General features: G+C 51.1%; 1 protein-coding gene across 5 annotated transcripts in view; it reads right to left on the bottom strand.

The window, feature by feature from the left end:
- Positions 1-618: 618 nt before the first annotated feature.
- Positions 619-27,070, bottom strand: part of GAB2 (GRB2 associated binding protein 2) — a 97,395-nt gene continuing 70,943 nt past the window's right edge. For 3 of the 5 annotated variants that reach the window (XM_083848854.1, XM_083848856.1, XM_083848855.1), the window contains exons 3-10: positions 17,366-17,606; positions 14,228-14,814; positions 12,961-13,055; positions 11,581-11,863; positions 10,852-10,942; positions 9,134-9,236; positions 8,133-8,258; positions 619-6,989 (exon numbers count right to left, since the gene is read on the bottom strand). In XM_083848854.1, coding sequence (XP_083704980.1) covers positions 6,846-6,989; positions 8,133-8,258; positions 9,134-9,236; positions 10,852-10,942; positions 11,581-11,863; positions 12,961-13,055; positions 14,228-14,814; positions 17,366-17,606 — 1,670 coding nt within the window. In that variant the 3' untranslated portion in view covers positions 619-6,845. The remainder of the gene's footprint in view (positions 6,990-8,132; positions 8,259-9,133; positions 9,237-10,851; positions 10,943-11,580; positions 11,864-12,960; positions 13,056-14,227; positions 14,815-17,365; positions 17,607-27,070) is intronic. The other 2 variants (XM_083848853.1, XR_014588209.1) reach the window with 2 other exon arrangements.

Below are 27,070 nucleotides of genomic sequence, written 5' to 3'. Positions count from 1 at the left end.
ATTAGTGTTATTAATAGCAGGAATATTTGTATATATCATATTGATATCGTATGGGCTGTAGTTTCACATCCACCTCTGCCCAGTAAAAGCCTCCAGCCTGGTTCTCAGCTCCACGTTTGGGATCTCAGATGTGCCGGAGATGTGCTGTGATGCTGCTCTTGTCTAGAAAAGGGGGTTTTGGGGGGCAGTGCTGTAGGGAGGTGGCTTACGTTTAACTCTGGGCAAGAAAGATTTGTTCTTCTGCTTAGGTTTTGTGGGGGATTTGGTGCCCTGAGCTGGGTCTGTGCTGCTGACGGGTGAGGAAGGTAGTGATTGCCGTTGCCTTGCATGTACCCAAGTGTGTCCCAAGAACAGATATAGACATAGTATTAAATTCACTTTATCAGCCCCAAAACATCTGGTTTGGGTTCTGTCATCAACAAGAGCCCTAGGTGCATCCTTGAGGCCATTGCTGCAGAGAGGGGACACCTGAAGCTGTAGGAGAAACTTGGTGACGTGACCTGAAGAATGCTCTGAAAGCTTCCAAGTGCTGCTTAATTCAACTTGACCCAACCATTAATTCCCCCTTCCTCCCTCCCAGCTCCGAATCCGTGCAGGGAGTCAGCAGTGAGAGATCCATTTTTGTTTTCATTCTTTTATTTTCCCGTTGCTTTTCCGCTGCATATACAGTACTTAAAAATGAGATCACCTTCACATCAGGCATGTACCATGTTTATTAACAGCAAAAAAAGTATTACCTAGGTTTCACTCAAGACCGATTTACAGGATAAATAATTGTTTCAAATTACTTTAAAAAAAAAAAAACAAACAACAAAACCCCAAAGAATAAATTAATAACTTAAGTGATTAGCTGTCCACAGTGATTTGAAAACTTAATAACCATTCAAACAGTGACACCACAAGAAGACACGTACTGTACAGTTTGCCACAGATTACTCTTGTCCTTCCTTCTACAAATGGAAAAAAAAATAATAATACTCCTCTTTAAGAACAGTCATAGGCTTCGAAACACACAAAATATCCCTGCGAATCGGCTGCCGATGCGACGGCTTCGAAGCCGGGGCTCCGACCCTTCCTCGCAGCAAGTTAAGAAAGGGATGGTGAAAACTACCCTAATTTGGCTGGGTCCCTTCCCACACAACGATGCCCAAAGTCAATGGGGTCTTCGCCAAGGGCTGCGTTGAGCAGGACGTGGCTACGCTAAAGGTTTGGTCCTAACCCTATGGGATTCGTCGGGGGGCTCTGCAGGGTCCTGCTCCCTTCCCTCTCCACGATGCTCCACGTGTCCAAAGGGCCCTCAGATAAAACGTGGTATTTTCAGGGACAACGTGGCAATGTAGTTGTCAGCTACTTAAACCTCACTGTGAGGTGGGGAAATGAGCACTAAAAATCTTCATTTTACAGGCTGGAGAGAAATCAGGATACAGAGAGTTCAGGTACACTCCCTTGCCCCGTCTGAAGTGTGGTGTCACCCAAAGGACAACACTAAAAATGATGCTTTATTTATTTATTTATTTACTTATTATTATGGTTTTGGGGATAACCTCTCCCACGTAGGTTGTGGGCTGGTTGGGTGACACCTTGCTACACATCAGCTCTTCTCAGAGCAAGCACTGAGGCAGGAACCTGGTTAATAGCACATCTCTCGGAGCTGCGAAATGAAGGAGATTAAAATCACAACTACAAGGATGAGACACAAAGGACAAGCAGATGGGGGGATGGACTGCTTCAGGCCATGGAGAAATCATGGCACCAAGGCTCTCACCAAGTGCCCGGTGGTGACGGGTCCCTGTGGTGCCAGCCCTGCTCCAGCAGGGCCACCCCGAGCAGGGGGCCCAGCCCCACGTCCAGGCGGCTGCTGGAGATCCCCAAGGAGGAGCCCCCAGCCCCTCTCTGGGCAGCCTGTGCCAGGGCTCAGTTTATTTAAACGTTTTTCCTACCAAAGCTCACGGGGTGGTTTAGCCAGCTAGCACCACACCGCCACTCACTCGCTCTCCCCCTGCAGTGGGAAGGGGGAAGAGAACTGAAAGGGCAGAAGTTAGTTAGAAACTTGTGGGGTGAGATAAAGACAGTTTAATAAGTTGGGAAAAAAAAAAAAAAAAGAAAAACAAGAAAAGCAAGCGATGCACAATGCATTTGCTCACCACCAGCTGACCAAGGCCCGGCCAGTCCCTGAGCAATGGCAGCCCTGGCAAATTTCCCCACGAGTTTTATCGCTGAGCATGGTGCTGTATGGCATGGGCCATCCCTTTGGCTCAGCCTGGGTCAGCTCCAGGCTGTGTCCCAGCTCCTGGTGCACCCCCAGGTACCTCGCCGGTGGGGCAGCACCGGGAGCTGAAAGGCCTTGGCTCTGTGCGAGCACTGCTCAGCAACAGCTACAATACTGGTGTGTTATCAACACTGTTCTCATCACAAACCTGGAACATAGCACCATAAAAAGCTACTACAAAGAAAATTAACGCTATCCCAGCCCATGAGCCATGCTCAATGGGTGGCCAAAAGGAACCGAATCCTCCTGGTACACTCCCGGGAGTGGGACCCTGGGGTGTCAGGGCTCAGGTGGGGCTCCGGAGAGCCCTGGGTCAATGTCTATCCTAATAAATTTACAGGTTCAGGCTGTACCCCAGTGGCTCAGACTGCGTGTCCATGTCCTGGATGACTTGGCCTGGTCCAGCCAGCCCTCTGCCGGGTGCAAGGGGTGGCCCCAGTGGGGATTAGGCCTCCTCATCGGGGTGTATGACATCAGGTGTTGAGCTGTGCCTTGTCACTTCACGGCCAGAGAAGATTTTAGGACACTACAGGTATCCAGGCACTGCCTTTTGCCTCTTCCCTCACATGGAGGAGGCCCCACTCAGCCTCAGCAGCAGGGTCTCAGGGGAATTCAAGGGGAAAGGATGTTTCTAGTCCCACTCCCTGCCCTAAGCAGGGTCAGCAGTAGGGGATGACCCACTTGCTCAGGCCTTGATCCAGTCAGGTCTTAAATACCTCCAAGGATGGAGACAGCAGAGCCTCACAGGACACCCTGTGAAGCCACAGCACCGCTTCCCAATGACCAGCCCAAAAGAGCCCCAAAACAACGTGTTCCCCATCACGGCCGGGTCTCCACCACCTCCCTGGTAGGGTTTCTCCTGCACACTGGGCAGGATGAACCCCTCAAGGGGTGAAGTGCTCTGGGTAAGTCCTGAGAGCAGTGGGTGCTGCCCTCCTACCAGCACGAGGCCCTCACTGAGCAAAACCCTTCCCTCCACAAACCCGCTCTGCAGATCTGCCTTGAGACATGCCGAAGGAGGTTTGGAAGACCAAGACTCAATTCTCACTGGCCAACATGCCTGCCTTCTCTCCTCCCAACCCACATACAACCCTCATCGGTGCCTGGGTGGCTCCAAACCCATCCCAGTTATCCTCCAGCCAACCCAAGCCATGGCCACCTTTAGGTGCCAGCCCCATCTGCCAGTCTGCCCCAGCACAATCTGCACACACACGTATTTTCTTTCTCCTATTCGAGACTAAACCTCATCCCTGTATCCTTTTGGAGCCAGCAATTTATCTCCCCCTGAACACTCGAATGCCAATTCAGAGCAAATCAGTTCCAAGGCAACTCACGCGTTTCACGAGTCGCTGCGAGCAGCAGGTGCAGACTCACAACAAGGGATACGTATTTTTGCAAGTTTCTGCCTCTAAACCCACCAACCTAGCAGTTCTAAAGCTCGGGGAGAGCTTTCTGACATGGCCCTGATGCTTCCTAAAATGAACTACTGAGGTCGTAGTGCTCGTCCCGCAGTCGAGCCATCTCCATGAGCACACACACACAAAATCACAGCCCTTCTCTTAAATGGGACTGTAAGGCTGAAGCACAGGATCTGACTTAAGGATTCGAGCCAGGTCTTTTGCTTGCAATTAAAATGAATCATTAGCAATGCTCTCGGCTTCCTAAAATACCTATTCCTAACAAAAGAGCCAGTCATACTTGAGCATCCAAGTATAAAGTGGATGTGATAAACTCAATGCCTTCAGGACAAAGTTCTTGGCAGGCCGTGTAATTAAACCAGCTGCTTTTCAATACAGTTTAAGACTAAATACTGCACAAACATTAATCACTGGGGACTGCTCTAATCATCTCGGCAACTGGCTGGAATGACTATTTCCACTGCAGCCATCGATTTCTTTCAGGAGGGGCTGATACAGTCACGTCTGCATGGCAAGGCAGGGGTGGAGTCGGCGAGTTGCTGCTTGGTATGGAGGGCCGTTTGCTTGATGCTCAGCAGGGGAAAACAAACAAAAAAAAAACCCCAAAAAAACGAGGAATATATTTGTTTCTGGGAAACTGGAAACACAAAACCCACCCGTTTTGGCTTTCAAGCCACTGCGCTCTCAGAAATGAGGGTTGCTGCTGCCTCCCACTCGCCTCCCTGCTTTCAGGGTGCTTTCGGGACCCTTGTCTTCTTGACCCCTGATCTTCTTCTGTGCACAGCAGGTTAGAGGATGAAATAGGAAAAGCAAGTTCCTGCTTGAATTGCGTTTGCTTTTCAGCGGGGACGGTGCAGAGCTCGCTCCCAGCCAGGCCAACACCCAGCAGGTCCCTGGGCTTGGCTTTTCCCTCACGGGATGCCAAGACCACAGGATCCGTCCACGTCCTCTTGATGAGCTCACCGTGCTTCACGGGAATCTTTGCAGTGACTTCAGTGGGCTCTGGACCAGGACAATGTTCCATCTCCCCTGAGATATGGTGATGAAAGGGGCTACAGAAAGCCAAAGCCCTGCTCTCTGCTCTTCATTTCATTATCTCACCGTGCAAGCCCTCAATGAGAGGCAAAGGCCTTTGCAGGCTGTAACACTCCCCGGCCTTCATAGAGCATCTGGCTGTGCTAAATCTTCCCCTTTGGGTCTTTTTTTTCCCCCCTATATGATGATTATTTTTACCAAAAGCATTAGGATATTTGCTCCATTATTCCTGTAAAAGGCCAATGCTGCAATGTCTTACGGGGGTCATCAGAGCTTTTTCCATTAGTATCCTCCCCTTTCACGGCAAAAGAGAAGAAAACCAAAACTGGGGATGGAAATTGGAGACTTATTTTACAAGGCAGCACCCAGTCCTTAAGGGACCAGATCCCATACCTGTGTGGGCCATCTCTGGCCCCTTCCAAACTCAGGCCAAGATTAAGCAAACGTGCTAACACTTGAGCATCAAGAATCAACACAAACGTTTGTTTTTCGTGGTGGTGGTGGTGGGAGGCAGAGCCCCTGGTGTGGGGCAGGGTTCAGCTTGAAGGAAGGGCTCAAGCTCTTTAACAAACATCGCTACCTGATCTAAAGTCTCCTTTGTTTAGCTCCCAGCTCGCAGTTGGCCTGTGTCAGCGCTCGCTGTTTGGCAGCCAGGCCGCTCCACGGCGATCATTAGGCCTTCCTGTTTTCATGAGATCCCGAATTCTTATCTCTGCAGCGAGCTGCCTCTTCCTTCTTCTTCCTTCTCCACTCCAGCTGCTCGTGGAGCAATCCCAAAGCCTGGATGTGTCAAGGATGCAGGCGGGGGCCACAGCAGATTCCCATCCACAATCGTCAAAAAGTCTTATTTGTGTTGAATAAATATCACTGAAGATGGGGAAAAATACTAAGTCCAGCCCTTTGTGCCCAGTAGGAACTGACTTTTATGCTACATTAAAGCTAACACCCATTGAAACACCCTGTCCTCTTCTCACCAACCTCTTCCCAAAGCCCAAGGCCTCACCACCGACCAACGTTTCATTTACTCCACTCCTTTTGTCTCTGAGACGCATCTCGCCAGACCCTCTTCACCCCAATCCAACCTCTAAGGTACAGCACCTTCCTTCTCCTGGTCCCCACAACAGCCTCCTGCTCCCTCCTTCCCACTCGTCCTCGTGCCGGGCCGGACACCCAGGGTCTCCAGAGCCTCTCTACGCTCCTCGTACTCAGCCACAGAGCTTCTCACGATGGCCAGGGATGTAGGACCCTTCCTCTATGGACTTCTTTTAGTGCCACAAAAGGCAGATTTGGGTTCTTAGGGCCAGATTCACGGTCAATTGACTTCAGATAGGCTTAAATTCTGCCATCCAAAGCCTCTCTCTCCAAACCACTGGCTTTGAGAGATGCAGGAGAGAATCAACAGCAGAAGACACCCCAACTAACCTGGCTGTTTCATGCATGCATGCATGTGTGAGCACATGCTGGCATATATACGTGTACGGTGGGGCAAGTTCTGGGCTCAACGGGGCAGTCTGGTTAACAGCCACAACCAGAAAACACAGGGGCTGTCCCACCAGGGGAACAACTGTCAGAGGATTTGAACACATCATTATTTACAAGAGATGGGATGATGAAAGTAAAGTCAGACAGGAACGGTCCTTACTCAGTTTTGGGATTTGGGAGGAGGCAGAGAAGAGGGTGACCATGAGGAGATGGGGAACTGGAGCTGGGGAATGAGGTCCTGTGAGAGATGCTGTCAGACGTGTATGGCATGGTTTGGGGGTATGGTATGGAAGAAGACGGGGAGAGATGATGTTAGCATGTACAAGGTGGCTTTAATAGCTGTAAGCAACAGACGTGTAGGGTGAAACCTGGTATTGCTACGTTGAAGTTCCTGGATGGCGCATCCAGCAGCTAAAGCACAATCCTAGCCACCAAACATGGTTGCTCTTTATCATTGACAAACAGTATCCACCAAGTCTTCCCCTGAAATTAAGTTTCTTTTTGTCTTAAAAGAAAAAAGTCATGAAGACCCCCTCCCCTCGGCAGACAACAGTCTCAGGAATCCAGCCCAAGTGGAGCTGGGAGCCCCGGCCTGGGAAAACCATGGGGATATTCGCCTGCTGAGCTGCCCGCCCCGGATGCTACTGCTTGGTGCTCTTGGTGGGCTCCGAGGACTGCCGCACGTCAGTCCACTCCTGCATGGTGCTCTGCAGCGCCTGCGTCTTCTCCTTGTCCACTTGCACGTAGTCAACCTTCTCATCCGAGGCGACCGACGAGGTGGAGGGCTGCGGGGAGGAGAAACACGGCCACCCGTGGCCACCCGTCAGCTCCAGAGGCCACCAGATCCTCCCTGGCCTTCCTCTATAATACATAGCTCATCACCCTCCTTCTAACCTCCTGAATGTTTGGCTGGAATTGTGTTACCTACCTGCTGATATTGCAAATTCAGCATTGCACCATTTTCTTGTAAAGAACTCAAGAATAATTATAGATGCACAAAAAAATCCCAGCTCCACCCCTCTTACTCTACACCCTTATGGCTCTAGATTATTTTAATCCCCTAAACAACAGGGGAGACCTGTTGGGTTAAAAGAAGACGGCTTTTTCTATAGTTTCTTGGGCTCTGGAAGCTCTTTTGCCTCTACGGGTATTTCAGCTGCTGCAGCTGGAGCTAGGTGATGGTTTGGATGGTCCCAAACCCGTGTGGTTTATTATTTAAATTGGTACTAGCTGCAGAAATACTGCTGGGCAGAAAGAAGCCATCAAGGGACAACTTTTAAATAATACGAAGAGCTAAGCAGTGGGATGCTTTCCCTAGAAATGAGGTGGTGTTTGAGAAAGCTGAGGCCAATGCAGAGGTGGCTCCCACAAAGGTTCTCCTGAGGCTCTCCCTTGCTCTATTTTCCTGTGATTCACTTTAAGCCTGTTTGTCCCATGGTTGAACCTAGAGAAAAGTCACCAACGTCTGGGTCTTTGGAAGCTTCCCTTTCCACATTTCCACTTGACATTCGGTAGAAGTATCCAAATGTCAGCAGGAGACAGATACCCAGCACTTTCTGCGTGAGCTCCTGAAGGCATCTCACGTGGATGATGTCTGGTTTTGGAGGGCCTGTTGCTCTGAAGGAGCAAAAAGTTCTGCTGCTGCTTCCTGGGAGACCTCCTGACAGCTTCTGACTATGGCACCAAATCTAAAAGCTCTAGCAGAATTTCTGGCCTCATCAGTATCCCCGAACCCCTCAACACCCATACTTCTGGTGACACCTCCAGCAAAGCTGCAGATCCAACAGAGACCAAACCTGACCTAGAATAAATACAACAGCAGATCTGCAGGAAAAACATCATGCTTCTGAGGTTACTAACCCTGCCCTGCACAAAAACCCTTAAAAAATGACTTGCTCTTGATCCGAAGTTTAGAAAATCTCCAGTACCTTTCTGTGTGGCCCTGGTGAGCTCGGCTGGAAGTCCAGGGCCAGATAATCCACACTCCCAGAACTCTTTTTAGGCGCTGGGCTGTTGGTGCCACTAGGAACAGGAGAAGCAGAAATGGGGTTTTGCTAATGCAGGGAAGAGACAGGAGAGATAATGAGCATTAACATGGGAAGAAGGAAAAAAATAAAAAAGGAATTAACACAAATCTGTCAAAGAAAAGCTTCAGTGGCACTTTCAAAAGAGGTCCCAGCCTGGAGATGCTCTCACCTTTCTCGCAGGGACCAGGGTGTGCAGCACTGCTGCATTGTGTGTTGGACTAATAAATATAAACGCATACTTGTGATTTAATGTATCACAGCATTTCTGCTGCCTTTGTGCTCATTTTATTCACATGCCTGACATCGGACGTAAGCGCCAGCATTTCCTGGGAGCCACACCTCCGTGAGGCCAGGCCGGTGCTGGGATCTTTGCTAATCACAGCCACGCTACAGATCTGCTTGGCCCCCTCTGTTACACAGCCTTCAAAATATGCTTCAAGTCAGCAGCTTTGCAAAGAGAGACAAAATCCCCTCCCTGCGAGCAGGGCCACTCCCTGCTGCTGCTCCGATAGCCCCTGCCGTCCACACAAACATGATGTCAGCAGCTATTAGGAGGATTAAAAAAAAATGAAAAAAATCAACTTAAATTAGGAAAATTTATCCTGACAGCCCATGGGCATATTTATCCCCTCTTAATTCATTGCAAAGAGGGTAATATATGTTTCTGCTCACATATCGAGTTAAAACGCCAACAGGATGTACAATTTTAGGAACAAAAGTCACTGTTTTGAGCATAGCTGGACAAGGGGATGCACACTACATCCCTCCTGGTGCTACCAGAATCCCTGGTGCTCCCATGTCACGAGTTAGGAATGTGTTTGCAGCACTGGGGGATGTATACGTCCCGTCAGGACCATGTATCTTAGCTTCTCACCATCTCAGACCTATATCTTAGCCCTTACCATCGCCACGTAGTTCTCCTCGCTGTCTCCTGAGTCAGTGCTGGTGATGCTCTGGGAGGAGACAGGGCGACAGTACTGCAGCGAGCCGGCGTTGAAGGTCTGGCTGTAAGGACAAGGGGCAAGGATTTAGGGACGGCTGCAGGGGCTCATCATCCGTGGATGGGAAGGGATGGGAGAGGGCAGCACCTGATGCCCCAAACATCACCACACTCATGGTGGGTGGTGGCATTGAGGTTGACCTTCCCATGGGTCAACAAATCACTCAGTTGGTCTCTTTGTTTTGTTTTTTTTTTTCTTTCTAGGACTTTTTTAATAACACCTTGCTTGCTCTAAACCCGTAACTCTCCTGCTATCAGCTACATAAATCTGGCCCCATAAACACTTTTATCTCACAGGAAGTATTTCACTGAGGAGGACGCAGAGCCAGCCTCCGTGGAGGTCCACAGCAGGCTTCTCACCTCCGGCCCCGCCGCAGCTTGAGGCTTTGCTTACCGTGCAGGGCCCTATCTGGATTTTTTTTTTGCTGGAAACCAAAATCTCCGAGGCGTCGCCTTGTTTTCAATTGGCCAGATCTAATTACGGAGAATAACCTAATGCAATCAGCGTCTGGCATTAAAGCCCATGTCTTAAAAAGCTATTTGTTGCCTTGCAGTAAAGGCAGGGTCATCTGATTAGCTGATAAGGGGAAAAAAACCCATTAGCTTCTCCGGGCTCGGACATCTTGTCAATCCAAGCCCGCTCGCTGTTTCCTGGTGCAGTGTTTTCAGCACGCAGCGCCCATGCCCTGCAGTCAGTCTCCACACAATCCAATTTATGAGAAGAGTCATAACAGCCAAGCCTGGCTTCTCCCTTTCATTGGACAACATCAGCCCGCGAATTAGCAGCAGGACTGGAACTGTGTGAATCCTGTTATTTTTGGCCGGCAGACTTCGCTGTGAAGTGCTTTGGTTTCGTTTTGCAGGCTTCCTCCAGGCTAGGCTTTGCTTTCAAGGCAATCCAAACACAACTCGGTCAAACCCTGTGTTTGTAGGCTGAAGCAGGGTTTTTGGGGATAAACTGGATGTGAAATCGGTACCGTGCCCCGAGTGTGGCTTGGTTTGGGGTCACTCAGCTGTGTCACGAGTTGCGGCGGACCACAGGTCCTGCGTCGGAGCCACAGCTTCGTGGGCGGTGTCAGATCCCAGAAATAGGAAACGTCTCCGAGGGATCTTAATTAGCTGCTCGGCCACATGCTGGGCTTTCATGTGAAAGCCTAACCTAAACCAATTTATCTTCCTGCCGCTGGCTGTGATGTGGGGAAGATGACTCTGGCTCTCACAACGCTTGATGGAGCTCGCAAGCTCCATCAAGCTCCTCTTCAACAGCGTCTGACCCCAAAGTCTGGCCATGATGTGTCCAATGAAATCCCCGAGTCCCAAACCACCATGGTGTGGCAGGATATTTTAAGAAAGAATCACTCCATAAATGCCCAGTTCTCGTCCTCTTCCCAGGTAGCTCCTTCTGCGCCCCGACGGATGAGGACGTAGGGCAAGGCGGACTTTTAGCTCAACAGAGCTGCTCCTATGTTTGTATATTTTCAAGACATGACCCAGATCTGCAGCTCCTGCTTCTAACATCAACAAAGAAAAAACAAAACAAAACAACAACAACAAAAAAACAGGGCGGAAGGGGTCACCCAGCTTTTAGGGAAATTTGTTATGCTTCATGCCATTACTCACCTTGGCCTGGACCAGGATTTAGTGACTGGCGATTTGAAGGGAAGCTCATCGATGACGGTGTTGTTCCTCAGGTCCAGTGGTGATGGCTTTGCTGTGGAAGGGAATTATTTATTCGGATCACAACAGGCATGAGAGGGGACAGTCTGCTACAAATTATTTGTTGCTTCCCATTTCTCCCGCTAGCCCTACAGCCCTCCTTGCTGATGACAAATACCCCCAGCCCAACCCCCTGCAATCATTTTCACTGGGACTGGGGAAAAAAGTGATTATTTTTTTTTCTGACCCACAGCCCCAAATTTAGATGGATGGCCCCAAAAGGGGAACGTGCCTCATTAGGGAGCCCTGATGCTTCGTTGGATGGGGAAAAGCCCACAGCCAAGCAGAGCTGACCAAGACTTTTGCAGCACTGAGCATCCTTGCCCAGAGGGCTTTGAAAAGGAAATTTGTAGGGTAACATGAAAGCTCTTCTCATCCAGGGTAGTTCATTAGGTGGAAGAGAAGAAAGCTGTGCTGCAGCCCCAGCCCTCATCTGGTGCACTGATCGGGTTAGATGCTGACATACTAATGATGGGATCACCACAGTCCTCCCGAAAGAGGAAGGGTACGGGGAAGAGGAAGATTTGAGGGGCTGACCGCGCTGCTGGTGGCGTAAGAAGACAGATGTAGTCCAAAATATCACAAGGATAGAAGGGTTCCTGGGAAGTTTTGCCCACAAACACCCATTCTTACCTTTCCGGTCGGGTTTGAGGTTGCGGTTGACCGGCGGGGGCTGGATTTCACTCAACCTCCTGTGGCACTGCGCCATGGCTCCTCCTTTGTGCAAGGGGAGGGTGGCCGAGGACAACCCCACCAGGTCGAAGTGATGCGGCCCCGGGCTCATGGGGATGTAGAGATTTTGGGCGTTGTCGTTGGCTTTCTCAGTGTGGATCAGGGGTGAGGAACCGGGGTTCATGGGGACGTAGTTGTCCTCGGAGTCGGCGCTGTGGGAGCGGGCCACCACGGCCTTGGCCTGCTGGGGGACAAGCGGGAGGACATTGAGAGCGTCAAGACACTGCTCAGCCCCAGCCTGCAATAAGAGGTTCAGAGGAGGGCCACTAAGATGATCAGAGGGCTGGAGCACCTCTCCTATGAAGAAAGGTTGAGGGGACTGGGCTTGTTTAGCTTAGAGAAGGCTCCGGGGAGACCTCATTGCAACCTTCCAGTACTTGAAAGGAGCATATAAACAGGAGGGGGAATGCCTGTTTATATGTGTTGATAGTGATAGGACAAGGGGGAATGGTTTTATACTAAGACAGGGGAGATTTAGGTTAGATATTAGAAGAAAGTTTTTCACTCAGAGGGTGGTGAGGCACTGGAACAGGTTGCCCAGAGAGGTTGTGGATGCCCCATCCCTGAAGGCATTCAACGCCAGGCTGGATGTGGCTCTGGGCAGCCTGCTCTAGTGGTTGACAACCCTGCCCAGAGCAGGGGGGTTGAAACTAGATGATCTTTAAGGTCCTTTTCAACCCAGGCCATTCTATGATTCTATGAATAAGCCCCCCTGCATCTCATCATCGTCACCAAACCAGCCTTAACATCTCAGCACAGATGGAAGGGCCAGTCTGTCCCCTGCTCGGCCATCAGTTGGCACCGAGAGGGTCTACATACCATGTTTTCAAGACCCTGAGTTCAGGGAAAGGTTTTAGTCACTCAGATGGGCGTCTCTTCTCATGATCAGAGTGATCTGCAGAAGCACGCTTACCCTGGAAAGTCAATTTTCTCTGGGCTCTGGCCATTGCACTAAAACGCAATATGAAAGGCCACTGTAAAGTCATTTCCACTTCAGGAAGTCTTAGAAAGTGCACAAGAGAGGCTGTTCTGGCAACATGTCAAAATGCAGCTCGATAGCTTTTAGGAAGAAGTCTCCTGGGCCTTTTTTTGGGGGGTTAAACCTCCAAGAAACTCTGTGGAAGCACCCAAAGCAAAGTTGTGCTGGGTTGGGTGCTTGTCCCTCCAGCTCTGTCCTGCAGGAAATCAGTGATACAACCCTTCTGGAGTTGGCTCTGCTGGACAGGACCCTGAGGTCCTGCCTGGAACCAACTCATCTCTGAACCTGTAAGGCCAACTCACCAGGTAGGAGTTGTACCCGTCGTGCATGGACTCCACCGACTGCACGGCGCTGCCGCCCCCGTGCTGGGGGTAGTCGTATGTCTCACAAGAAGAAGCTGCAACACAACCACAAAAGCACGTGTCCCAGAGCATCCACTAACAAACGGGGCCCCCACAAGCAAAATGTAGGTGCTGGGAAGGCAGTTTTTATTCCCACTGATCATGATGCTGGTAGGATGATGTGGCTTGAAGCCCATCACAGCTCCTCTGACACCCTACAATGCTCCCTCCCCGTTAATACCTCTCCAAAGCATCAGTGCGACTGCATGTACAGCCCGGACCTAACCTGGTTCTGTCAAAGTGCTGCAGAATGCCAGGGTGAAGACGTCAGGTAAGGTAGATCATGGTGACAAAACTGGGTTAAGGGAGAGCTTCGTTACGGCCCGCTTGGCAGATAAAGGGCTGGCAACCTCCAGTCTGGGGAGGAGGGGGTGAAGACAGGATGCTAAGCTTTTAGGTTGGTCTGTAGCTGAGCTCCAACCTAAATGTTGGTATTTAGGTAGGAGGAGATGGAAAAGTCATTGCAGGGAGTTGTGTGTATCATTTATATTGTTTTCTCTCCAACTGCCCCTTCTAAGTTAATTTAGAACTACCTCTTCAGCTTGGGAAAACAACAAGAATTGTATGAACTGGGTTAGATTAGGTGATGTGGGGAGAAATGGCTCTTTCCAAGAGCCCTCTGATCTCTGCAGGACTAGGAACAATGTTTGGAAAGGGCAAACTCATCCATGGTCAACGAGAAGTGGCAAACTCATCCATGGCCCATCCATGGTCAACGAGAAGTGTCTCTGCCTTACTGGGGATGTTGGGATTTGGAGATGTGCAAAATTACTTCCCAGTCTGGTGAGCAAAACGAAGAGTCAGCTCCAGGCTGAAGTGAGTTCTGACAGCCCTAGTTATGAACTGAACCAAAAGCAAGGTAAAAATGGCAAGCCCTGGTGAAGGACAGCATTGGAGGGCACGTTTGGTGTTTTGTGTCGAGGCACAACACAGCCAAGAGCCAGCTGAGCCCCTTGGGTGTGCAGAGCCCTGGGGATGCCTCTCCATGCCATGAGCCCGTTGCATAATAAAAGCAGGGCCAGATCCTTGGAAAGAGCTTCCTTGTGTTCAATCCCATGTTGACTTTTGCCAACATCTCCCCTGCCTCTGCCAAAACCCAGTTGGACCTCCCTGCCCAAGGCTGCTAGGTAGGACAAAGCCCCCCGCTGCTCCCAAGTCCCAGATTCACCTCGGTGCAGCCTGCTGTTCTCCACGGCTGGCAGCGTGTTTCTCCGGGGAATGGTGGCTGCCATGGGGGCCAGCCCTAAGCTTTCCCCAGGCTGGGGCCGCTGGGGTGGGCTGCCCCACCGTGGCTCTGTCTGCCCAGGTTTTGGGGGCCGTGGGGGTGGCGCGGCAGGTGAGTCGCTGGCGGCCACGGCCAGAGCGTTGTGGTTCTTGTCCAGTGTAAATGTCCTGGGGATCTGGTAAACGGAGAGCGGGGTGGCAGGGACGTCGTAGGAGTCCGTGGAGAGCTCCCCAAACTCCTTGCACAGGGCGTTGTTGGGGGTCTTGTAGGTGTAGACGTCCTCGTTATCCGTTTCGGAGCTGGTGAGGCTCGACTTGGGGTGGGAGTAGGAGCCGAAAGCCCGCGGGAGGTCGTACGCGCTGTCCCTGAACTCCGAGTTGTGCCGGCTGGGTTTCGGCAGGCTGTAGAAGCCGTGGAGCTGCGCGCCCACCCCGTTCACGCAGTGCCCATTGCCCTGTGAGAGCTTCTGGACGGCTGTGTCGCTGCGCATGAAGAAGGAGGACCTTGTGGCCTGGGAAAAGCTGGCGCTCCTGGGGAGGAAGGGGAGAAAGGAGCTGAGATGGGGGGGAGAGATGCTCCCGGGGTGCACCGAGCTCTGCTCTCCGTCCTTGCCACCCTCCCAAGCCACATTGCCCAACCCCAACATGATGAGAACATCTCTGACTCCTCCCAATGTGCCCAACAGCCCGTTTTGTCCTGAGACACCTTCAAGATGCTCATATAAAGTCAACCTCTTACCAACGAAGCCCAAGCCACGGGTGGGAGGTGTGTGCAGGGCTACGGGCAGGAATGAGACTCTTATTCAGGCAGAAATTGCTCCAAAGAGGAGATTTTTGCATCAACAACCTGAGACAAGGCTGTGAAGAGATACCCCATCACCACCGTGCTGCCCATCTGCCATGTAGAAGGGAGGACTCGCACCTTCAGGACCGTGCAAATTCATTCGACATATGCTGAAAAGATTCTTCACGGGGATTTTTTCAGAGTAGCCAGGCCACACCGTGACCTTGCTTTCTTGCAGGGCCATAAAGCCTCTGCTTGGAAGGATGGAAAAAGCCTCTTATGGGAGAGCTGGAGGGAAAAGTGCTCTGACTGGGTCCCTTTGCTGTGCTCCTGCTGGGGGGAGCCCCTAAAAGCAGCTTTATAGGATCAAGGCATCCACAGGAACCCGTCACACTGCCCGAGGTGCACCTCCTATTTCGGGGCTGGGGCTGGGGGCTGTTTGTTACCAAAGCTGAGACAATTTCCTTCCGTCGGCACTCAGAGCTGTAGGAAGCCAGCGATGGGCAGGGATGTGTTTTATTTTTCTCTTCCTTTCATTGTGGCTCTATTTAATCGGTCATGCGGCTATGGGGACGCGTGGATAGCAGGATGGGGATGCTGGAGTCCCATCCTGGAGCCCCACATGGGGTGCTGCAAGCCCCATAGAGGCCAATTACACTCCCAGCAGCTTCCAGCTGGCAATTGGGGTTTGCAGCCCCGATTGCAAGCAGAGAGGAATAAATCTCAGGGCTGAATTCAGACTTACACTCGGTTCCTCGGTGGGGAGCCGGGCAGCATGGCCATTACCTTCCCGCCTGGCTAACAATATTTTGATTTGCATTGTGGTCATGCCCAGGGATGGAGGCTGAGTGCTCATTAGCTGCTGCTCTGCTGCCGAGCCCCTCTGAGCCCTCTGGCAAAGTGCGTTTCATCCTCAGCCTCCTGTTTCATCCTCCTGCTGCTGTCGCCTTCCTCCAGCGTGACTTTTTGCAGACCACGTTTCCCCCTGGCTTGGCTTTCTGCACCCAAACCCCCAGCGGATGAGATGGTTTTTGGGTCAAATTGGCCACTGTGGCTTCTGCAACGAAGAGCAAATGCAGCCACACCAGTCGGGAGTGGCCCTTGGGCTGGGTCAGGCTTTTTGGGGACCGTGCAGCCAAAAAAGAGCTCAACCAGCCCCATACGAACACCCCCCCCCCATGTTGTGAGTCCTGCCACGGATCTATCACCGAGCTTGGAAAAAAAAAATCAGTGGTTACAGGGGGGTTTCCAGCTGCAGATCCCTGGGGAAGAATCAGCTCTATGGGAAAAACCAGGAGATGCTGGTTTACACCGCTCCGGCGGGGCTGACGCTGGGCAGGGCTGATGGCTCTGTTTCATGGAGCCAGCACGAGGTGGCGCTCAGAAATAGGGCTTATTTAGGAAAAAAATGCCATGCTGTGATAACGCCGATGAATCCCCGCCGCTTTTGGAGCTGGGTTTGCCTGTGAGACATTCAGCCCGTTCGGCAGAGGATCTGCAGTCCCTCACGGGTTAATAATTCAGCATCGCCCGCCAATTAGCTACTATTACCCCCATTTTATGGATGAGTAAAGTAAGCTGCGGAGCTGGCTGGGGAGGGATTCCCAGCAGTCCTGCAGCCTGGCCCCATGCACGGGGGTGATTATCTCGATCGGGCATCGATCGGGGTGATTATTTCTGGCCCAGCTGCAGAAGCTGCTGCTGGCCAGTTTCCCTCTGCCCACCAAAGCATCAGAAACTTCTCCTTCCTCCTCCTCCTCCTCCTCCTCCTCCTCCTCCTCCTCCTCCTCCTTCCTCCTCCTCCTGCTCTTCTTCTTCTTCCTCTTCATCCTCATCCCCACCACGCTCAGGCTCTCGGAGGGTGGCTTTTAGGTATCATCGCAGTTGGAGCATCAGAGGGCTTTTTTTAAACAATGCTCCATTAACGCCATCTGAAGTTAATTATCTGACCCTTTCTTTTTTGTTGTTGTTGTTGGTTGTTTTTTTTTTTTGGTAGGGAGAGGCAGCTGCGGCAGGAAAGCCCAGCAGAGGCAGCAGGCCAGGCTCTGCGCTCACACCCCGCCAGCTGGGCTCCGGCCGCTTCTCCTCCATCCCTCCTCACTGCTCCCATCAGCCAAAAGTCCTCACGCCAAAAAACTCACGGAATGACATGGGTTGAGGTCGGAAGGGACCTCTGGAGGCCATCTGGTCCACCCCCTGCTCAAGCAGGGCCACCCAGAGCAAGGCGCCCGCCTCCAGGTTGGGTTGAGTTGGCCAACCCCAACCTTGGCTCCCCGTGTGTTTTGCTCCCTGCAATACCTCGCGTTTTCCGACTTTCTGCTCATGCACTGGTGGAGGAACAGGTAGTCCTGGGGGGCACTGGCGGACAGGGTGCTCTGGAGGTGGCCGGCGGGCGAGTCGAAGGTGAAGAGGGTGGGCTGGCTGGAGTGGGAAGGCGCCGAGGACTTGCGCTCGCGCAGCAGGTGGTGGTTGGCGCTGCTGAGCTCCGCCGGCGAGGACCGCGGCGCGTGGTTTATGGAGGCGATGCTCCTCAGGGTATCTGCAGGGAAAAAAGAAACACATCGGCGTAAGCGACCCCACAAATGGAGTTCTGGTGGGTTTCCTGCTCAAATGCTCCAGTGTTTGTGGAGGTCGATGTTGTTTTTTTTTTTTATGTCTCTGAGGGATGCAGCAGCAGGATCCTCTACTTGGAGCAAAAGCAACCATAGGTGGTAGATCAATATTTTGTTAGATTTTGTTAAATTTCATCTTTTTAATCATGTTTTATCATATCCTTAACGGCTTGCAGGGATGTCTGGGGGATGCCAGGCCAGCAACAGTGGGTTGTTAAAACCTGGTTAAAAAGGAAAAGGAAGAAAAGAGATTTTGTGCCACGGTTTCTGCTGCTGTTTTTCCTTAGAGACCTCCTGTGAGAGGCTTTAGAGATGTGATTCAAGTCATCTCCATCGTTCTGTGTAAGGACATCACTGCCATCCTTCTACAATCCGGTAAACTGAGGCACGGGGCAGGAATTTGGATGGACCCAGCGAGAGCAGAGTTGGAAAATATTTCCTTGTTCCCCAAATTCCCTATTCATTCTGTGACTTTGAAAGAATTTCTGACATTTTCTGCCAGTAAAAAAGGATGCAGACCCAACTCCCAGTGCCCTCTCGCCTTGATTACGGAGAAATACGTTTGAAAATATTAAATATGTTTCAATCGAGAATACCCCAGAGGTCAGGAATAGTTGCCCAGCTACTCCAGCCCCCTGGTAAACTCCCAGAATTTGAACCAGGAATGCTTTTTAAAGCCAAGCTGTAAACCCCATTAAACATGAAACCCTCCAAGTCCCCAGGCTGTGGAATATTTTGGGAAAGTTGATCCATCTCCGGCTGCAGGAGAGGCAGTGGTGTCCCTGCCATGCATGCACTCTTGGTGTGCAAAACACTCGTGTGGCACTGAGGTCACCCTTCCTATATGTCCGATTTACATTTATTTTGTGCCGATACAAAATGCAAAATAAAATAATCCCAAATCTGAAAAAAAGACCATCTTTCCCTGGATTAATCTATTATTTTTAGCAATCGGTGATCTAAGAACTGCTCCCAGGTTTTCCCTACCATGATCTCCAGCTGCTCCTCGAATTCAACTTCAGAAACCCGTAAGGGAACCAACACAAGGATGAGGGGGATTTTCCAGGTTTCCAAACCCTTTTTTTCCATTCCTTCTCTCAAATCCCTGATCTTCTCCCTACGAAGAGGCCGTCGCGGCTCAGATGAGGAGCCACTGTGCACAGGGTGATTTTTCACTGACTCCTGACTTGTGTCAAGATATCAAATCGATCCGTCTGCTGCTCGCTCACCGCCGCTACATTTTCTTTCCAGCGATGCTGCAAACTTCACCCGACACAGAAAAAGTACATTAATAAAAGCCAAAGAGCGTGGCTCGGCTCTATTGTTCGGTTTGTGCTAAACACGAGGAGGATCGATACATAACATTGACATTAATGGTGGGGGATGAGAGCTTAAAACCTCAATTTCTGTCTTCTTTGCATGGGCATTAAAGATCCCTCGGTGCTTTTCATGGGCGTAAATGGCCATCTCAGTGTCCTTGGACAAAACATTGCCTTGACCCTTATTCTTATTAAATATTTATCCCATAGCAGTGAAGACACATCCCTGTTGGAAAAGGAGCCCTGAGAGCTCCGGGAGTCCCAGGTCTTAGCCCTAAATCAAGTACTTAGAGATCCACAAGTATGGTGGAGCCCACAGACCTGTTGCTCTCCAAAATAGGGTGTCTGCACCCACAATGACTCTTGGGAACAGCCCCACGGTCCTGCTGCCTCCTGAATCATGGTCAAGAATTGCCCATGACATTGGGTTTTGGCCAAGACTCTTCTGAGGAAGGTGCCATGTCCCCAGCTAGGGACAACCAAGAGCAGTGCCAGGTTGGGGCCCTTCTTCCCTGAGCAGTCCTCTGCAGGCTCTGCTCTTCCCATGGCATGGGATAGCCTCAGCAAGCCAAAATATGCCCAGGAGTAGGAAAATGCACTGATTTCTTTGTGCCAACACATCCTAAGGGGAGAACTGGGGTTGCACAGAGCAGACAGTGCCTGGCATTCCCCTGGGGCACAGCAAACCTAAATCGCAACGCATGGAGGAGCCCCAAGAATCCTGCACCGCCAAGGGAAATATTCCAAAATTAAGCTCAGTTTGGGGAAACCAGAGAGCATGGCAGCCACTGAAAGAAAAATTAATTACTTGGTGGTTATCTCCATCAGCCTGACAGTGTAAAACGAAGCGGGGGATGAAGAGGAGCAAGAAAGCAGAGCCCAGTGAAAGCACCTCTGCTTCCCCAGGGGAAGCCGCTCTATCGACAGCTGCATCGATTTTCAAAATGAATTCCCAGCCCGCTTCCCGCAGCGACCCGAAGCCCGAGAGCAGCAGCGGGAGTGAATCCATGGCTCACATACTCCATTAGGGCTGGGAGATGAACTCCCTAATAGCAGGTGAGAGATGGATGGCCTCGCGGGCCCGGGAGGGGATTGCGCGGGCTGGGAAGATAAATCCTGCTGCTGCAGAAGGGGACTGCTGAGATTGCTTTTTTATATTTTATTTTTTATGTGTTTTTTTTCTTCTTTTTTTTTTTTTTTTACTAGAGAAGAAAGGGAATCTTGCATGCCTGGGTCACACACTGATGGTGGGTCCATGCTGGGCACTTGGCAAACATCCTTCGGGGGTCCCATCTGGATGCCTCTGGGCATTGTTCTCACCAACGATGCTCAGCTCACTCTGGGCAGAACCCCAAAAAATGTTGTTTCCCCATCCATCACCACCATCTGCCTTTGCAGCCAAGGATAAGCCCACGGCCCTCGTTCATTTAACAGTGCGGATGAAACCTCCCAAATCCCTTGGCTTTACGTTGAGATCTTGAGTTTATGTAGAGGGAATGCATCGAATATAGCCAAGGAGGGATGAGGTCTTGTTCCAGCTCCTATGGCTGTTCCCAGAGGGGCAGAGTTAAGGTTATGGAGCGGGGCCATATGGGAAGTGTCATCTTAACCCCATGTTTCCTGGCCGGAGCTCCTCCGAGGTTGGGGAATTCGACTCTCACGGTCTGCAAGAGGCGGCGTTGGACGCCCACAACCTAAAACCCGATGTCGACAGCACGGCTTGCATGCAAAGATCTCGTTGGGCTCGTGCTGCAGATGCCGTCCTGATCCCTGAGATGAGAACCAGAAGCAACACCGCCCCGGTTCCAGGCGGGTTTCGGTCAGCTGGAGGCGTGGTGCTCTCTGGTCCAGGTTAAGATGTGCCTTTTCGGCCGTATGTCGCAGCAAGGGGAAAAGAAATCCTCATCGGGACTTCGTCCCCGAAGAAGAAATATGCAGCTACAAGTACGGCCGGCAGCGGCCCTGACTAGGCTGGGAGCCAGGAATTTTTTATGAATGTTTTCGATCCCCCAAAGCGGTATTTCCCTCACTGCTGACAGCTCTGAAGTCCCTCGCTTCCAGCAGTCGGCTAGTGCTATGTGCACATCCCTTTACACAATGTTCCTGCGCTTATCTGAGTGCAATAATTACTCAGTCTCCTTTGGAAATTGTTCCTCAGAACAGCTTTTTTATTTTTATGTTTATTTTTTTCACTGTAGCAGCAACGTTAGCTTTCCCCCCTGAAGGCAGAGGCTGCAGCTACAACCCCCTGTAACCCACAGAGGTGGAAAGGTGGTGGTGATTTTCAGCCGGGGCTAAATTCCTGTGCTCCCATCAATGCTTGCAGCAAGGAACAAGGTTTCCTTTTTTTTTTTTTGCCTGAAATTGGCTGTGATACACACAACACTCTGGCCAGGGAGAACTACCCCAAGCACCCTTGCAAATAAAGGTTTCCCCAAACTGCCTTGCAAGTAAAACCCCAAAATACCTCTCTGGGTGATGCTGTGCCATGCTCTGGAGGCTGTGCTCCATCGGTCGCTATCTGTGAGCCATCATTTCGGCTGGGGACCACGCTTTGGCTGTGCCACCCCACTGTGATGGGAAACCACAAAGCTTCGGACTGTGCTGCTGACTCCTTGCAGGCCACAACTCGTGGCCGACGATTATTTTTAATTTGGGGAGGGAATAGAGAAACCCGCTAGAAATAATCCCTAGGAGAGCGCAGAGGCGTCCTCATGCACTATTCTTTCCCCCAGTATTTGGAGCAGCTCCATTAGGAAAAAAAAAAAAAAACGGGGGACAAAACCCCATGGGGATCCGCCTGCGCCTCCACTCTTGCTGCCAGCTCACTGCTAGAAAAAAAAAATAATTAAAAAAAAACAAAGAAGAAGACAAACAACCCTACCAAAACAAGCCCTCCGCGTGCTTCTCCTGGCAGGGACAGAGCAAACAACACGTCCCGGGGATGAGTCACTGCCAGGACGCCCTGGGATGCTGCGAGGATGAGTGCGGCACCTGGGGAATGTTTATTTCCCCAGCTCTCGGAGCCGGATGGCATTCGAAAAAAGGCATCGTCGGGCTGAGGATATGTGCAGAGCCGACGGCTAAAGGTTTTCTCCAGCAGGTTGGTGGGGAAGGGCGTCTGATTTGCCCTCTCGAGGAGCTGCAGAAGAGGGTTCAGGGACTGTTATAATCACTGCTGCCCAAATTTTGGCAGCAGAGCTCTCCAAAACTAAGGATGGGGCGAAGTGGGGCTGACCGCAGCTGCATCCTTCACTGCAGAGGAGCCCAAAGGAGTAAAATGAAGTCCTCTTGGGCTTCTCGGCTGTTATTTTCCAGCTGATTTCTGCTGCTTATTTCCATTTTCTTTCAAGAAACCGTGCTGCACCGACTGGCTAAGGGAAAGGAGCATCTTCGCTTCGCAGACAGGGATCAGCTGCTAAGGGCATGGTTTCTCTTTCCCAGTTTCAGCCATCCAAATGATTTTTGGCCTAGGCTGCTCCCCTTAGGTTTTCTCTACTGCTAACAGCGAAAAACCCCAATTACTTGCGCATCCAACATAGGATGGGAAGAATTACCCCACAAAGAGGTGACGGGAGAGGCAGCGAGGCAAAGATCAGTGGAAATAAATAGCATCGTTCCTGCCCATTAGTGCCAGAGCCCTGCTTGTATATGCACAAAAACACTAAAAAATAGGGTGAACGCAAGCGATTTCTTCAGCGTTCGCCTTGGAGGGGCATGGGAACAGGGGGAAAAATCCCAGTGCTGGGGAGAAGAGGAGAGAGAGGAGAGGGAAAGGAGCCAAGTCAGATCATCCTGACCTCAACGCGTTACATATCCCAGCTATCTGAACAGAAATCGATTCTCTGAAGGACAAAGGGGCAGGAGGGAGAGTGACAAAAACAGCCGAGCGATGTTTGTCGCTGTAGCCAAAAAAAAAAAAAAATAAATACCCCAAAACCCTCGGGAACACCCCTTGGCAGCGCTGACCTGGCTCTGCATGGTATCGACACACCCTGCGGCCACCCTTTACAGAGCGAATCCTTTCGTGTCAATATTTGGAGGGCAAAGCAAAGGGATGCGTGGTGCCTGCAGCCCCGGTGGCTGTGCGACCTTGAGCATCCCACCTGGGACACCCTTGTCAGAGAGCTCTGCTGGGGGACAGCGACCTAAAGCTGGGGACGAAGGACGGGTTTGAAACGTTAAAGCCCTTTTTATGGAAAGCTTAGGTTCCAGGAGAGCAGAGAAAAAACTTTTGCTATGAGGAAAATGCGAACCTGCTTTACTTATGCATGATTTAGTGCCATTTCGATTCGAGGGAGAGCACAGGAGGCCCAAATATTTGCACTTTGTATTACAGGAGAGCTGCCATCCCCGGCTCTTTACAGAAGTAATTTATTTCCAGCTCTCCTTACCTTGGGGGAGAAACATTATAACTCCCCGCTTGCTTGGGGAGTCAATAAAACATCAGTGCTGTTACAGGGCTGCTTTACGATCACCCAGCAAAGAAGTGATGGGGAAAGGATGGGATCCCCAAATTTCTCCTCTCCTCTTCCCTTGGGACTTTTGTATGCATGCATAGGACAAAAATGCAGGAGTTTGGCCCCGTTTTTCTCTCCACGGCTGCAATACAGTGTCCCTGAACCAGAGAGCGGGGGCTACAGACATACCCTGTCTACCTGCCAGGATCATCTAAAGAAATCCTAAAGGTGAATCCGTACTTGAGATGTTGAGGGTAAAATGCAGGGAACAAAATCTCTGCAAGCAATGGGAGGACTGCATCTTGCACAACGTGAGCTCTGCAACACCGATGCTCCAGCAAAAAAAAAGCAAAGTGCCACAAAAGCCATCCTGGATTTCCGCATCCATCATTAAAAACCCGAGTCCAGCCCATTTTGCAGTCTATTAACAGTGCTCAGTGGAGGCAGAGAAAGAAAAGGTCCCTTCCTGGGAGCTGCTCTCCTTGCCATCGGGTTAAAGATGCCCATGACCCGCCAACATCTATGCATACAGAAATCACGAGTTCAGTCGCAGAAAAGGCTTCAGTACCAGCTAAAACCTCCACGTTTCCCCCTCACTCTTCTTTTTAAGATGTAATGATTGGCAAAAAGGACTTGGAATTTATTCCCCACACGTCGCCATAATCAAATAAGATGCTAATGCTATTAACATGGGACCTTGCATCGCAAATGACTTAGAATCATATTCCCTTTCCAAGTACCAGAGTTTCATTTAAATCGGTCTCCACAGCAACTGGAAGCAAAATGTGGGATGAAAATCTTCCTGGCTGGGCACGGCGAGTGAGGAATTTCACGGTGGAGCTTGTAGCCATGAAGACGGCTTGGTCCCGCCATGGTTGGTGGGCTCGTGCCAGCCATCTTCTACCCAACCGGTTATCAGCTCCTCACAGGTAACCAGTGATAGGACCACAGGGAATGGCCTCAAGTTGCACCAGGGAAGGTTCAGGTTGGAAATGAGGAGACATTTCTTCTCAGAAAGAGCGGTCAGGCATTGGGACGGGTTGCCCAGGGAGGTGGTGGAGTCCCCGTCCCTGGGGGTGTTCAAGGAAAGGTTGGACGTGGTGCTTGGGGACATGGTTTAGTGGGTGACATTGGTGGTAGGGGGGTGGTTGGACCAGATGATCCTGGGGGTCTCTTTCAACCTTAATAATTCTGTGATTCTATGATAATGAACCCGCTTGTCCAGGAGGACCTCAAGCCACCCCGATGGAGAAGGAGCAAGTAGACACGAGGTTTATGTAGCCATGAAGCTTCCTTGGCTCTCCTTCCCACAGATGGTTTCGAAATGGCCTCAGGGGAGATGCATTTGACAACTGGTTTTGTTCATGATAAATCGATTCTCATCTGTTAAATTCCATCCAGACTATTTGTGAATGGTCTAGGGCAGCGTAGCCCCCGGTCATGGGCCAGACTCCCTTATTTTAGGGCTGTACAAGCACAGACCAGGAAAAAGGTGTTTTCTGCTGGCTTCTCTTCCTTCACTTCATCTGCTCTGCTCACAAGCTCCCCTCAATGAGCACCATCTCCCACCAGGATCTAGGATGGGGAGAACCTGCAGCATCCCCTGGCCAGTGCCCACCAGATGATTTGCATGGTTTCATCCCATGGAAAATGCTTCCTGAAGTCATTTGAAGATGAGCTAAGCTTCGTCATGCCATGGCTGGGAAGCTGCTGGATAGAAACCAGCCCTCATTTCCCATCAAAATGTTTTCCCAGCCACTCCACTCGTCTTCCCTGCACTTGTTTCACTCTTTGGTCATCATTACATCAGCGGGCACGGTGCGATCCTCATCCCGGTTGGGGCTTCTCGGCGTTCCCCTAATAAAACGAATGTCAGCAACGCGGCCCGCAAAAACGTCTTTGAGAGCAAAGTCAGCAAGTGGGAGGTGTCTCGCTCGAGAGCGGCTGAAAGTTCACACAATGAAAAGAAAGCAGCCCCGACCAGCCTCTGGGCTCTGTTAGTAATTATCTGGGCTCCGGTGGGTGTTAAAACATCTGTACTGGTTTGGCAGGGAGCGGGGAGCGCGGCTCGTGCCAAAGGCAAGGACTGGCGTGGGCTGAAAGCAGCACAGTGATGCTTTCGCGCGGTCTTCGTGCTGAGAAACACGGGGCTGGCAGCCTCTCCTTGCGAGTGCTTTTGGGTTGGGGTCATCCCTGTCCCCATCCCTGTCCCTGCTGGGACCGTCCCGTGGAGGAGCTGAAGGTCCTTAAAGGAGACTTAAAGTTGGTTGGAGCCCCGAATCCTGCTGGGTTTAACATCCCCCCTGGACTTTGCCAGCAGTTCATCTCCACGTCACGCTCTCGTGGTTCTTATTTCTAGGGAGAAATGTTTGCATGTGGACGCCCCCCATCTGGCTCTCTCCCCCCTGGATATTGCAGCACTGAGCAGCTCCCGGCACAGCTGCTGCTGTTTGAACCTTGTGCAGTAAAGCTCGGGCTCCTTTGGGGGTTATTTTTAACGCGGAGCAGCAGCAGGGCTGGGTTTAGTGGGGTAACAGAACGTAGAGAGGAGCTTGGCCCTCAGCAGCATTTGTCACAATCTCCCTGCGAGGAATATTTTTGGACTTTGGCATTCCTCGTTCCCTGACTCAGGAGCAAAACATCCTCCAGCATCTACGGACTGGAGCAAATTCCCTCTCCCCTGGTGCTCCCTCACAGGATGGGAACAATCCCATGCACTCTCCCTGTGCAGCATCTCTTCTCTTTCCTCTTCCTCCTCCAGACACAGCTCGCAAAGCACCACGAACCCATCCCCAACACCCAGGAGAGCCAGACTACGTTAGCACCCTTGTGCCTGTGCCCGTCTCCTCGTGCTCACCACAGATGGTAGCAGCACCCAGACCAAAATCCCGAGCCTCCTGCCCGGCGCATCTCCCGCGCTTCCCGCTTGGCTTAGCACCAGCTGAGAAATCTTCTGACATCCTCCAGCTGCAACGTGCCACTCGATCAAACGGGAGCTTGCCAAGGCGTCGTCCACAGCCAGAAATTATGAGAAACCTTCAGAGGGTATAAGGGAAATTTTAGTGGAGGGGGAGGTGGTCAAGGTGGTTCGATTCCTTCTCGTTGGATCGCTTTTTGAGGGGTGGATCATGGTGTTTTGGCTGAAAATCGCTGGGATGCACTTCTGTGATTTTTTTTTTTTTTGAAATTCATTCCAACTTGGAATCAAAATGTATGAATCAAAACCGAGGCTGAGGATGGATGGAAATGAATTCCAAGGAAGAAGAGCACACTGAATTTTTACCACTGCGGAGCTTGTGATGCACTTGCCGCCCGCTCGGCTTGCTCGGAGCTGAGCCTCCGTATGCGACTTCTGCGAGCTCCTTCCTTACAGGAATGGGATTTGTCGTATTTTAATTTCTAATTAAATTCTAATCTCTAATCACCTACGTAAACCATGCCCTAACAAGGCTGCTGAAGAGGCTCTGGGTCAGATCCAGTACCTGGTGCCCCCTTATCCCTGTTGCAGAGTCCTTCACCCGTGAGATGAAATACGGCTTGGCAGCAAATATAGCACGGCACTGGCCACAGGAATGCAGGAATTACCCGGAGCAGATCAGAGAAGCCAGCCTG

Source organism: Anser anser (assembly GCF_964211835.1).
Source record: "Anser anser genome assembly, chromosome: 1".
Taxonomy (NCBI): domain Eukaryota; kingdom Metazoa; phylum Chordata; class Aves; order Anseriformes; family Anatidae; genus Anser; species Anser anser.
Note: the sequence above shows the minus strand (reverse complement) of the source record. Positions and strands in the feature narration are given on the sequence as shown.